The sequence below is a fragment of the Dendroctonus ponderosae genome, unplaced genomic scaffold (assembly GCF_020466585.1).
Source record: "Dendroctonus ponderosae isolate FM_Combo_2020 unplaced genomic scaffold, Dpon_F_20191213v2 Dpon_F_20191213_1, whole genome shotgun sequence".
Classification (NCBI taxonomy): domain Eukaryota; kingdom Metazoa; phylum Arthropoda; class Insecta; order Coleoptera; family Curculionidae; genus Dendroctonus; species Dendroctonus ponderosae.
In genome coordinates this window covers 46986125-46998894 of record NW_026017110.1, presented here as the reverse complement: position 1 = coordinate 46998894, position 12770 = coordinate 46986125, and the positions used below count along the sequence as shown (strand labels likewise).

The following is a 12770-nucleotide window of genomic DNA, read 5'->3' as shown; positions in this document are numbered from 1 at the left end:
TTAATAGTCCAATCAAAGTAAAGCATTCACAAATCATGGCATATATTACGGATGGTTTAATTTGATTCTGATGGATCTGCTAAAATTATGCAGCGTCTCACAATAGATCAAGCTAAAAGGATTTTTACATTTCATGCCAATTGAGCAAACGATTAGTTGAAGAGGCGATGTTTGTTTATCTTTACCCGAGAAAGCAACAATCTAGAAAATCGTCAATAAGAAAAAAACTGTTGAAAGTCACCCAAAGGGCCACCGAGCAAACGATTCTATAATTATGTAAATTCTGTAGCTCGGTGCGCTTTTTATGTGATAAACACCTTGACTTCGCATTAGTTTATTGGAAACTACATTCAGTTCAGTCTATTATGGACGAGGAACTAAATCGGTCGTCGGTTCTTTGTTCATAAACGGGAAAAAAGGACCCATTTAGTGCCATTTAGGCACGAATGGTCGATCATCTTACCTGTTAATTGCTGAGTGTAATCCACATTTATTTTCAACTTTGTGTGGATTCTCATCGTGTGTTCGTGTAATGTGTGCTTTTTGAGTATTAATGAATAGACAATGGAGGATGGGGCGCCAGTTTGCAGAAAGCAGGTAAGAAGGGTTGAACTGATTTGAGTTTACGAGAAACATTTCACAACAAGTTTTATTCAGTTTCTTACTTACTTTTGTTTGCAATCAAATCATAGGGTTTTCGACTAAGTTTATGTAATAAAACAGATTTTTCTTTTCTGTTCCAGGTGGTACAATGCAGCTTTCGGTAAGTTTAGCATTACTTTTACCGTGAGTGATCCTGGCCAACCCATTTAGATTTTCGCTGTTTTTCCAATTTTTTTTAACAAGCATTCATACATATATGTATTATAATGCATAAGTATGCATTTCGCAGAGGTGATGTGAAAAACATGCTTGTTAAAAATTATATTACAGTTATTTTTGACTAAACGATTCGTATTAGGTATTTTCAGGGGCTGGGATCCGCCCGAATAAGTACATTTTTTATTACTTATTGCTATTTATTGCATTATTGGAGGATAGCACGTTAAAACGTTGCGTGTGATCCTGGCCAAACCATCTAGATTTCGGGCTGTTTTTTCCCAATTTGAAAATGTAAACACTTTCTTTTTTGCTAAACGATTCGTAGTAGGCATTTTAAGGGGCTGGGATCCGTCCGACTAATTGCATTATTTGGCATTGCATTTTCCCTGGTTGCCATTGCAACACGACAAATTTCGGACAGGACAAAAATAAAAAAAATCAACCTTTAATGAAAACTATTTAATTAAGGCAATGATTATGAATAATGATTTTTAACGACAATTTAATAGAGAAAGAGAGAAAAAAAAAAGGTAAAATATGGGTGTTCTACTGCGAACACTCTTTCAATTATTAGTCTTTTTCTGCTGTGAATTACACTCTAAATTCAACGATTATTGAACTCTAAGTAGGGACTAGTCAGATTTGCAATTTTCAACTTTTTTTGCTCAATTTTTCGACTTTAAACGGTCAGGTTTTCCACAGTAGAATCTTTTTCAGTAGTTAGGGGTGTTCTGCTTCAGAGCAAAGATATAAATTATTAGTGTTTTTTGCGGTAAATTTCATTGTTTGCTGTTTCGAAATTTAATAATATCACTCCAGACTAAGGTGCCTCAAGGTAAGTGAATACATTTTTTGTGATGGTCTAGCTACTTAAGAGGCTGCCAATGGTCCTGGCTTCCTAATTTCGATTTTGCGCTATTTTTACAAATTTCACTCACAGAAACAGTGATTTTTCAAAAATATTCGTGATAGGGATTTTCAGCGGCTAGGATCCGTCCGACCATTCCCGTTGTTTTGCTCTCCAGCACCCTTCAGAGTGTAAGTGGTCCAGATCAAGATTATAACCGGACTTGCGTCTGTTCTTCTAAATTTAAGCCAATAAATGGCGTTGGGTATTTTGGAAGAAAAATCTGAGTTTTAGGAAATTTCAGCGATCGGGATCCGGGCAGGGTTTCATTTTGTTGAAGTAGATGGCAACCAGGGTTGTAATTTATCTTTCTCTAATGTATCTTCTTTATATTTTTCTTTTTGTATTTCTCTTTCAGTTTAAATTAAACAATTACATGGAACGATAGGAAGCCCTTCGATAAGCAGGGATCTACAAAGCAGTTCAACAATTGCAAAAAGGTGATGTTACTAAATAAGCAAGAAATTTAAGTTCTAGCCTACATGAGAGCACATACAATGTAATACTTATCACAAATAAATAAAATTATTTTTGCCGAAAAGACATTTATAAAAAGAAATCGGAAATTACTCACTTTTTCGGTCCAAAAAGACATAAAATGCAAAGTTGATTCAGTCTGGGGAACTGTCGAGTTCCTGAATGGAAACGCTTTTCAAGTTCCGCATTATTCACTCCATTGGACTTGATTCAAATTGAGATTGTTACTTCTGTTCAAACAGCACCCGTGCCATTGTTTATATATCCCTTTATTGCTATATTTGGTGCTTTTTACAAGCCAGTCTTGGTCATTACCGGTTTTCGAAAAGCGGTAGGAAATATTTCTCCCTCAATCATATTTGTTGGTCAAACTCCCGAATCGTAAATAAAGACAAGCCCGGTGCATAGATGATGAGCAAAGTATTTCAGTGCTTATTTTCATAAAGATCTTAAATGGAAATAAGTGTGGATGCTCTTGCTAATAAGGTAAAAAGGCACTATATTTTAAGGTCAGTATGAAGAATTTAGTGGGAGTCAGATCCAGCCACCCTTCTGATGATATTTCCGGTTTTAGATACATCTCATTTAGATTTAGAATATTTATAGTTTCAGATTTATTTTTCATATTTTTTTATCCCATAATCCTAAAAGTCCAAAAGAAAATTGAATCTGGCGCCAAATTGAAAGCTTGGTCGCGCGGGCCGCAAAAACGCAGCAAATAGAGTGAGAGGCATAGAGAAAGTAAAATAATAATAATAAATAAATAAATAATAAAATAATAATAAATAATATTTTACTTACTCTATGGTGAGAGGTCTAAATAGTGAGTAGTCTGCACAGATCAGAGAAAAACCTCTGCGATCTGTGTTAGTCTGTGAGTAAACAACGTTGAAGGTTATGTAAGTTGTTGTCATTTGTTCTGTAAAGAATTTCCTGCTTTCGGTCACGTATGTATTGACTGTGATAAAAATGTACGTTCCTCAGCCTAATCATCACTTAATCCACGTACAAATACCCATTTTCAGGTTATCAATAAAACCGCTATCAAACCTAGCTTGGTCCTCTGGCCTGTTTCAACTATACCGCAGATGTTCGGACCTTTCCATAGTGAAAACCCAGTTGGAAGTGCCGACGTTTTGCGATATTCATGTGGATCTCGCCTGCAAGGTTCGCATCAAGCCCTTGAACGTGCACAAGTACCACAATTCCAATGCGTTCCTGTTACAAACTGACCAAAAATACGACAATGACATCGAACATTACATTGATGGGAATAAGGTGGTTGTTAAAGGCCACACAGGACTGAACCCCAACGCTCTATGCAGCATCAAGGCTCCTGTGAAGGCTAGTAAGTGGCTGAGAGAAGTTTCGCCATGTGAACAGTGAAAACCAATTTCTTATGTAGATTTGCATATCAAAGCGAAGAATGATGTCTCAGTGGGGTTCTTTCATGGTGATAAGCTCAACATTAATACCCAGGGGAATGTGGTGGTGGATAGATTCCAAGGGGACACAATCGACGTATCCACAAGCAATGGAAATATTGTTTTGCACAACTACATCCAAGCAGCAAATATTTCCGGAAAGACAAGCAATGGTGTAAGTTCGGGCATCCTTCCATTCCTCGCATTAAATGCATCTTAGTCTATGTTTTTATACTGCAGTCCATTTCCACTGGGAGGCTCCAGGGATTGAACCTGAAGCTGAAGGTGCTGGAAGAAGGAAACATGTCTGTGGAGTCCTCCTATTGCACTGAGAGTATTTTTGTGGTGGAAAAAGGCAACATGACACTTGACAATGTGCATAAAAACTGCAAAGTTTTCCTCATGAAAGGCCATCTGGCGCTCAGTAAGCCCCTAACCAGTCAGCGTTAACCAGCCGCTCATTAGCAATGTTTAATTTCAGCCGGTTTTGATGGGCAATTGTCCACAGTGATCAATTCAGGGTCTGCAGACATTCACCTGTCGCGCATCAGCGGCAGCTCAGATATCACATTGAAGGAGGTGGGGGACTTGATTCTGAAGCTCACCGATTCATGCAGAGAGTCCACTCTGTTTAAAATCATATCGCCGTCGATTTCCGTTGAGGGGCCTATTGGTTCAGAAGCAATAAAGGAGGAGAACCTCGTGATACTGAAGCCTGAAGGAAACAGTGATAGTGTCATGCTCGTGAACTGCTCAAAGTCTCCGGTCAAGGTCCAAGCGACGTCTTGGCAGGAAATGATCGAGATGAAGCTCAAAAATAAGTAACCAGTACTTACTTAAGGTTGTGTGATTTTTTTCGCTACTTGCTTGCCAGGGTTTTTCTAGTTTCTAAGCTTGAATGTACTCGCAGTTGTGATTTTTTTATATCAATCAGCAAATGTGGTTTGGATTATTTATTCTTCTCAACACCCCAATCCTAATCGACGGATAACAATTAACGCACAAGACCAATTGCTTTGGTTGTAAACTCCACCAACTCGCCCACATGGTGGCTCTCCAGGAAAGTGTCCAGTGATGCGTTGCGGTATTGAAGAGCCGCCTCATCCAGTTCATTGTAAATGTCCCTTACTATAGGCACTTTCCTCAGCAAGTCTGGAGCTGGGAGATTCACCATTTCTTCTATAGATTCTTCCGGAACGCCGGCTCGTAAAACGCTGCCTACGAAATTTTGCAGTTGAACTTTGCCGGTTTTTAACTACCAGTTTACTTGCCTGCTTCGGATAGCGCATCCTTGGGAATTCTCAAATTGGGCATCAGTTGTTCCACATAGGCAGACCCTTCGGTGGTGTTGAGGGACTTGACCATGTTCACCAGAAGCTGAGGAAGCGAAACATGGAACGGAACCAAGGGATTGAGCATATCCAGGGCGGATACAATGGTGGCCTTTGCTGAGCTGGATCTTTGCGTCAGAATCTTGACGAATGGAGCCACAACCACGCCATGAATTTTGTAGCTTACATCGCCGGACACTCCGCCCAAGAACTCCCGGTATTCCCGAAACTCTTCTCCATTCCCAAACCTGATGGTTTGCAAGATTGCGAAGACATTGGTAGATGTTTAAAACTGTAAAGGAAGACTTACTGAGTCTGTTGCTCGTTGGGGATTGTCAGCAACTCCTTGCAACTGTTCTTGACGGTGTCATGAGACACCCGGTCTCCTCTTATGAAGGTCAGAATCAGTTCGGTGAAGCCCTTGATGGCCGATCCGATCTTCCAAATGTTGAATGAGAACAGTCGCGAAACTATGCTGAAGATGCCCGTGATTCCCTTGACGACCAGACCACCTGAAATGGGGCGTCGTTGATGGGTAGTTTTTAAGGGGTTTGACCGATAAATTACCTAGACCAACTATAAATTTGGTTATTTCAGCGGCGGATGTTAGGACAAACTTCAAAACGTTCATCAAGTTGAGACTGCGAGCTATCGCTCTCAGTATGAAGAAGAACGCCTTGGCGCCGTCGGCAGCCTCTATTATTGCAGACAACGGGAGTCTGCGTTAATAAAATACAGGAGTTATTAAAGTGTCGAAGTTATTGAAGGACTTTGGAGTCTTACTGAACAGCCGCAATTGCTAACATTCCCACTCCGCCTGGGATGGCCGCGACCAGCTTGCCAATCCATTTGAAAATGTTGACCAATGCCAAAAAGCCCCCTTTGAAGACCACCCAACTGGTCGTTACCATATTTAACAGGGGGGCAAGAGTTACTTTCAAGGGATAGATTATAAAGCCGAAGAAGCGCAGCACTCCACTTATCAGGTCTCCTAAAAGAAACCCCCTTTATAATCTGTTTCGAAAATACTGCACCCCCACCTGCATCTTCTTGGATTTCCGCCAGGAAATCCGGAGCAAATCGCCGCAGCGAGTTGTGGATGAAAGCTCGGGCTTCGCCCCCCGATGCTACTTCGAACTGGAATTCTCTATCGTCGTTCTCATCCACCAGACCGTCAATGTCCACATCCTTCAGGTAGTCCTGCAGGCTTTCTTTATAAATCGACCAGCCGCTACTATCGGGGGGTTTAAAGTGAACATTTTTCTAGTTTTAAGGGCTTCAAGCAAACCTTTCCACTTCCACTCCAAAGCCTAGGCGTTTGTTGAGAACGACCCCTCTGCCAGTTTCTCCGTTCAGGATGAGAACGCGATCTCCTAAAGGGTCCAGGACAACACCAATTTGGGCACTGGAGTTGATTACGGCGATTTGTTTAGTGAAAACCTGAAAATTTTGGAATTTTTCGAATTTTCTCCCGGACTTTTCGCATTTGAAGCAAATCATCAAATTATATGTATTAAAAACATATTATTGAAGTCGTTTCGAGCAAACGATGTCAGATTATTATGGAAATTGAGGCATAACCTTGCAGATCTACGTCAGTTTTCTTGTCACTCACTTGTCAACGGACGCTGGTCGACCGCTCCATAAAAATTCGAAAAAATTCCATGATTTTTCGGGTTTCCTGCAGTATAGTGCTGATTTTCCACCAAACTAAGATTTCTTGCAGTGTTTTGTGCTATTTTCCCCACAGTTAGTGCAATTTTAGTCATGAAAACGCGATTTTTTTAATTTGTGTCTGACGTTTGCTGTCAAGACGGCTTGCTTGAATGGCATACACCGAAAGTGACGGTTTTTTAAGGGGCTTAAAGTGCGCGTTTTGGAGTTCCCAGGAGTTTTTGCAGTTTTTTGTTGACTCCCAGATTATAGTGCTGGATTATCTGTATTCGTTACTGGAAAACCGACTGGTGAGTGAGATTTTACTACATTGTTTCGCGTTTCAAGGCTTTGAAACCGCAGCTTTTGGCCCAATTTGACTCATTTTGGAGCCCTGAAACCGCAATTTGTTTTATACCATACAAGCAGGCGTGGCCGCAAAGCTTTCCCTGAAATAACTGGCTAAAAGTCTTAATATCATAATATATTCTCTAAATAATAGACCTGAGAGTGTTTAGGGGCTACAGGAAAGATAGTAAAAAATCGTTCTAATTAAAAACTTAGATATATGCAAAAAACTAGATCAGAAATTCGGCAACGCTCTTTTTCAAATTAATCTGCCTCATTAACATTTAGCCAGTTTTTTGTATTTGCCTTTTAATGACAACATCGATGTGGAAAGTATTCCTCAAAAACTAAACGGCTAAGCCGGCTAAACGCCAAATTTAGTCGGCTTGGAAGAAGAAATAACAAATATTAAATGCGATATAATCATCAAAAACAAATTTCAATTTTTCGAAGCCAAGACTTACCTCTGAAGTTTTATAAAGCAGTTCCTCACCCTCAATTGGGATTACAAAGTCATGGGCCTCACTTCTAACGAAAAATCCTAAAACCAACACTCTAGGTGACTGTTTTATGGCGCAAATGTCTTCTTACCTGCCCATAGACAAGCCATCGGCAAAATCGCTAACATTTTAAGACTTTTTGGGTTGATGGAAGTATTTCAAAAACTGGTTTGAATTGGGCGGTTGCAAGCTTTTATACCCAAAATCCTTGATTTTATTGCGCTTATTCAAAGTACGAATGCTCATTGTTTCAGTGCTAATGTTCTTTCCAATTGGTGGCGATTTTTCAAATAATTGAACATTAATAACTAGATTAGGAACTCATTGCAAAACAACAACGCAACTTGCATGTGTTTTATCATAAAATGAAAATTTTCTCTGAAATCGCTTCTAACGCAGCTGTTGACTAAAGCGTCTTTTTTTCGAAGAAAGCAATGATTAGATATGTATCCGATAAAAACACATCAAAATGTTTTAGTGATTAACGGTTATATTAAAACACCAATAATAAGTTATACAAAGCCTAAGTATACCGAAAGATTACGCGAATATTGAATATACAGGATATCCCGTAAGCACATGATCAAAAGGGTAGTGCGGTATTCTCTGGATCAAAAGAAGACGATCTGACCTAACTTTTATTAACAAAAAATGTCTGGTTCCTCTGCTATTGATGGTCAAAGTTCTTCAAAAAATCTATCTTTTTTGAAATATCGGGAGAATGGTAGCATGTATGTTGGTGAAACTCGCTGTGAATTTGTACTTATGTAAGGCTCATATTTTGATGAAACAACCGAGTGCAGCGGTTTTGGACAAGTGGTGAATTCTTGAGTCTCGTGGTACAAAAACTACCAAAACTTTTTATTTGGTGATGGAATCAACTCGTTTTTTTTTGTTGATGCACTAATCATTTATTCACAATTTTGTGCCCTTTCTAAAATCGTGTAGCATTCATAGTTTTTGCGCAAAAAAATAAGTCTGTTTTCTTGCTACTTAACAATGTTAGACATTAACTACAAATATGCGCTGCGTAAACGCGTACGCTTTCACGCAAGTTGTCTTCGCAAGACCCTAACACTTTGACCATGTCGGTGACTTCTTCATTAGAAAAGGTAATTCGAAACGAATTTGTGAGATTGATTGACAATTAATTTATGCCTCGTATCACGATATTTGCAGTTAATGGCTAAGATTGTTAAGTGACAAGAAAAGAGACATTTTTTCGCAAAAACTATGAATGCTACAAGATTTTACAGATAGCACAAAATTGTTAATAAATGATTAGTGCATCAACTAAAAAAATGAGTTGATTTCATCCACCTTTTAAAAAGTTCCGGTAGTTTTTGTGCGACACTCAATAATTCACCACTTGTGAGTCTTCCGTAAGAACAAATTCACAGCGAGTATCACTAAAATACATCGTACCATTCTCCCGATATTTCACAAAAGATCATTTTTCTGAAGAACTTTGACCATCAATAGCAGAGGAGCCAGACATTTTTCGTTCATACAAGTTAGGTCAGATCGTGTTCTTTTGATGCAAAGAATATTGCAGTATCCTTTTGATCATGTTCTTACGGGACACTCTGAATATATATAAAAACAGCCTACTCAAAGCAGTATAAAAATGGACCGAAACAACACAATTAACACAATAAGTATAAGTATAATATACAGAGTGTCTAGGATCCATCAACCAAAAATTTTATATTTTTAATGAATCACCCTGTATATCTCCACAAAAAGAGCGAATATTCATCCTGGACAGGCACTAGACACCCCGTATATTGGTCCTTGATGCCAATGGTTTTAAAACCAATACTCTTGACCAACAACAAATAAATAAACAATAATCAAATCCAGGCACTTAAAGGCCACATTTGGACAGTTTGCCTGGATCCATGGTGCGGTAGTTGATTGAATTTTTCTTGAGCGTGTTGTTTGCGCTTCGTTGTGGTAGCAAATTGAGAGGCGGCAAATTGGGGTGTTCGATTCGCGTGGGCGAAGACACTCTGGACTTCAGGATCGGAATGTGTCTGGCTAAAGACTGTTGGTTGAGTGCCAAGCTGGAACATCTCATATCGCTGTTGCCTGCAAGAAAATCCACGGGTTTGCAAAGCTCTCGGTTGATTTTACTGTTTGCCTACCAATGATTTGATACTGATGGTCGCCCACGTACTCGATGTCGCCCATTTGATAGTGTTCGATCAGTGGGGTTGGGTCATCGTAGTCAAACTCTGGAATTTAAAGAATATTCATTTTGTCTATCAGGAGGCTGGCAAAACTCCCACCTTTATGATACCCATAATAAGCTACATGGTTGCTGTTTTCATGCCGCCGCTGAGGCGGCAGATTGTCGATGGACTCATAGTGGTCCTCCGGAGGAGGTTCATAGCAGACCAAGTTTCTGGAAGTTTTCAGTTAAAGACCCGCAGGAAAAGTACAAATGTTCTTCCTACCGGGAATAGTTGTTTTCGGAAATGAAATGTTCGGTTCCCCTCGGTGTGATTGCCGCCCACACCATCCGGTTGTCTTGCAAGCGAGGAGTGGGCGTGTAGAAGCTGGTATTCATTGGGTGGCCCAGTTTGCTGTTCCCATTTGGCAGAGTGTTGCAATCTCTGGGTTCCAAGTGCTTTAGTGAACTGGTGTGCAATGAACAGTGCTCTGTATGACCGAATAGATGCATCCTACAAGAAGTTTATTCAGTAAGTTTCAAATAGGTTGGAACCATATCGAACACTTTTTTATTACTATATTAGGTGTAGCCGAGATTTTATTGTTGGCACACCTTGTAGGATATTATGTCCTAGCTAGATACTTACTCGCGACATTTGATCAAAAACATGGCCAATAAAGCGCCCAGCAGCAAAACGCCAATGGAAGAAGCAACGAGCACTAGAAGCCACGTATCGCCAATTCCCGAGACGTTCCATTTGGCTTCAGCTTCTGGAAATTGTTCGTTTCAGTCAATATTCGCGATGTAGAGCGATGTCTACCTTTGCTGGGCATCTCCATGTACTCGATCCTGTCCAGATTGCGAAAGTTACCTTTGTGATTGAGGAAAGCGGTGGCAGCATCACAAGACTGGGTAGCAAAGCAGTTGGTCGCATTGTAGCTGTCCAGATTCGGAAACAAGAATTGAGGAGCCGGAGGCGGTGGCATAAAGAGAATGGTGTCTGGAGGCGGCGACATGTCCAGACAGTCACTCACACAGGCCATGAAATCAGCCGCTAAAACTACCTTTGCGCTCAAACTCGCATAAATAAATAGCCAAAAATTTCCTTACAGAATTTTCCTGCTAAGGCTTTGTGTTGGATCGAAACACTTGTCACAGCCACTACGCGTAAAGTGAAAACCACCCCAATTGATTAGAGAGGGGGCGCAAGCGCCCCCAAAAGCGTCGCGACGCCACTCGATATCCCTCGCGTTTGTTTGGTCGGGCTCAGTTTCCTACCCTAGGTCATTGTTTGCGTACCCTCGAAGGTCAAGGAGGGATGTTTTTGTATTTTTATGTATGTATTTTAGTTGTTATTGAGCGACTTTTTTGAGAGTTTACTCAATGTAGTACTTTGACCAGTTCATAGTATTTAGACACCTAGGTAGAACCACGGCTGAGTGTACGGTGCATTTGCATCCAGGTCTTGGCCGAGTTTGTTCCTTTTGGCTATTTGTTTTTTTTTAAATATTCACCCTGCTGCATGGCAATTTGCAACAGAAATGCAAGTTCACCATTAAAGCTTCAGTAGGTACGTTTCGATTAATTTGCCAACCAGTATCAGATCAAACTGCCCAAAAATCACCATCAGAAAGACCTACTTTGTTAAAACATCTGTGAAGTGACACCAATGTCCCTTGGATAATTATGCAGGGTGATTCATTAAGAATGGGAAATCCGGAGATACTACACGTTAAATGGTGGTCATTAGTGCGGACCATAATTTTTTTCTACGCGGACTTCCTCCCCGTGTGACAATCACTTCTATAGGCTCTGAAAATTATCGCACAAAAAGGAGGAATTGGACTTTCAAAATCGATTCCTCACCTCAGGTGCCTCAAAGCATCTCAAGCTTCCCGATTATGTTATATGGGAAAAACCTGTTAATTTGTTTAACCTACTAAAGACTAAGACTAAATTTTCTCGAAAAATGAGCCAAAAAAGACATTCAATGGGCCTGTAACGGCCATAATCAATTCAATTGTGTTTTAAATATTTTTTTTCACGCATTTTCAGCTGCTGAGTTCCGGGGCGCCCTTATTTTTGTCCACGTGGCGATCAAAAAAGTTATAAGCAAAAACCGTCAAAAAACATAAAAAGTTAGTGGAAGAAAGCAGATAGTTTTCTAGTTTTCTTGCAACCTTGAAAGTCAATAAAAGAATCGGAATGTTCTCTGTGCTGAGTTGAATGGTGCCATCAGTTTTTGTGTGGGTGTGGGCCAAAAACTTACTAGCGAAAATCCTCAAAAATCGAAGGAATAGCTGGAAAGTATGTGCTTTTCATGTGAAAATATGCCCCAACCGTTCAAATTTTTATTTGCAAAAGCAACAGGTTAAAAAAAGTTAAAATACAGATGGCCATTCCATAAGCTGAAGTCACTCGGTTTGGTAACCAAACATTGCTTGCAATAATTGGAAAATTGATTACAAAGAACAGGAAAAGAGGAAAAGAACTTTGAAAACCGTCTAAGATGACAATAAAGAAAACGTTTTGTGACTTTGCAAGTTCTATAAAAATTGGGAAACACACCGACTAAAATCGAAGAAGCTTTTTGCGAGTAAAAAAATGCCAACTTGTTCATTGGAACATGACTGAAAAACGTGCTGATCGCCAGTAAAAAGCCCATATAAAAGTCATAAAGCACACACTAAAGGAAGATATAACGGGAATCGAACGAAACGATCTTTTTATTTGCGTTCTCGAACAATTCTTTCAGAATATCGTCGTTTGTGGTCAACAAATAATCAGATTAATCGAATCAAAATCACTTCGATTCCAGTAGAAAATCAAGAAAAATCTAATGAGACGCGAACGAAACAAACCGTTGATTTACGTCCGGGGAAAAATATTCCTGGAAATGGACGTTTGAAAAAATAACGCAGAGAGTTGATGAATTTTTGAGAGACCACAAAAATGGCAAAGGTGGACAATACGAATCTATTTGTAATTTCTTCTTCTTCTTATTCTTTGTAAAGACCCTTTGGTCTGTTTATTTCGTCTGGTCAATGTTGTTGATTCTCCTTGATATGGATGTCCTTGATATACAGGGTTGCTCATTAGTGCGTCAAAGTGCGATATCTCAGTAAATATGAA

The 12770-nt window shown here is 39.7% G+C and overlaps 3 protein-coding genes across 7 annotated transcripts; 1 reads left to right on the top strand and 2 right to left on the bottom strand.

Annotated features, from left to right (window-relative positions):
• Positions 1-3083: 3083 nt before the first annotated feature.
• On the top strand, positions 3084-4572 carry LOC109540715. Its single transcript, XM_019909170.2, has 5 exons — positions 3084-3177; positions 3232-3554; positions 3612-3805; positions 3871-4054; positions 4112-4572. Coding segments are annotated over exons 1-5 (1047 nt in total). The 5' UTR covers positions 3084-3175; the 3' UTR covers positions 4456-4572.
• On the bottom strand, positions 4569-7663 carry LOC109540714. Of its 2 annotated transcripts, none has more exons than XM_019909169.2 (9): positions 7554-7663; positions 7427-7503; positions 6250-6401; positions 6002-6195; positions 5745-5952; positions 5529-5680; positions 5272-5473; positions 4902-5209; positions 4569-4848 (listed from the first exon to the last, which is right to left on the bottom strand). In XM_019909169.2, exons 1-9 carry the CDS (start codon positions 7588-7590, stop codon positions 4625-4627), a joined length of 1554 nt encoding a protein of 517 aa, XP_019764728.1. In that variant the 5' UTR covers positions 7591-7663; the 3' UTR covers positions 4569-4624. The 2 variants fall into 2 exon arrangements, with proteins under 2 accessions (XP_019764728.1, XP_048517054.1); XM_048661097.1 differs by having other exon boundaries at positions 6002-6192.
• A 1331-nt stretch (positions 7664-8994) lies between these two features.
• Positions 8995-11566, bottom strand: LOC109540721. 4 transcript variants are annotated; one of them, XM_019909179.2, is made up of 7 exons: positions 10749-11566; positions 10510-10698; positions 10285-10408; positions 9922-10149; positions 9754-9869; positions 9610-9699; positions 8995-9553 (listed from the first exon to the last, which is right to left on the bottom strand). In XM_019909179.2, exons 2-7 carry the CDS (start codon positions 10679-10681, stop codon positions 9330-9332), a joined length of 954 nt encoding a protein of 317 aa, XP_019764738.1. In that variant the 5' UTR covers positions 10682-10698; positions 10749-11566; the 3' UTR covers positions 8995-9329. The 4 variants fall into 4 exon arrangements, with proteins under 4 accessions (XP_019764738.1, XP_019764736.1, XP_019764734.1 ...); XM_019909177.2 differs by having other exon boundaries at positions 10459-10702; positions 10749-11565; XM_019909175.2 differs by having other exon boundaries at positions 10459-10698; positions 10749-11564.
• Positions 11567-12770: the final 1204 nt, after the last annotated feature.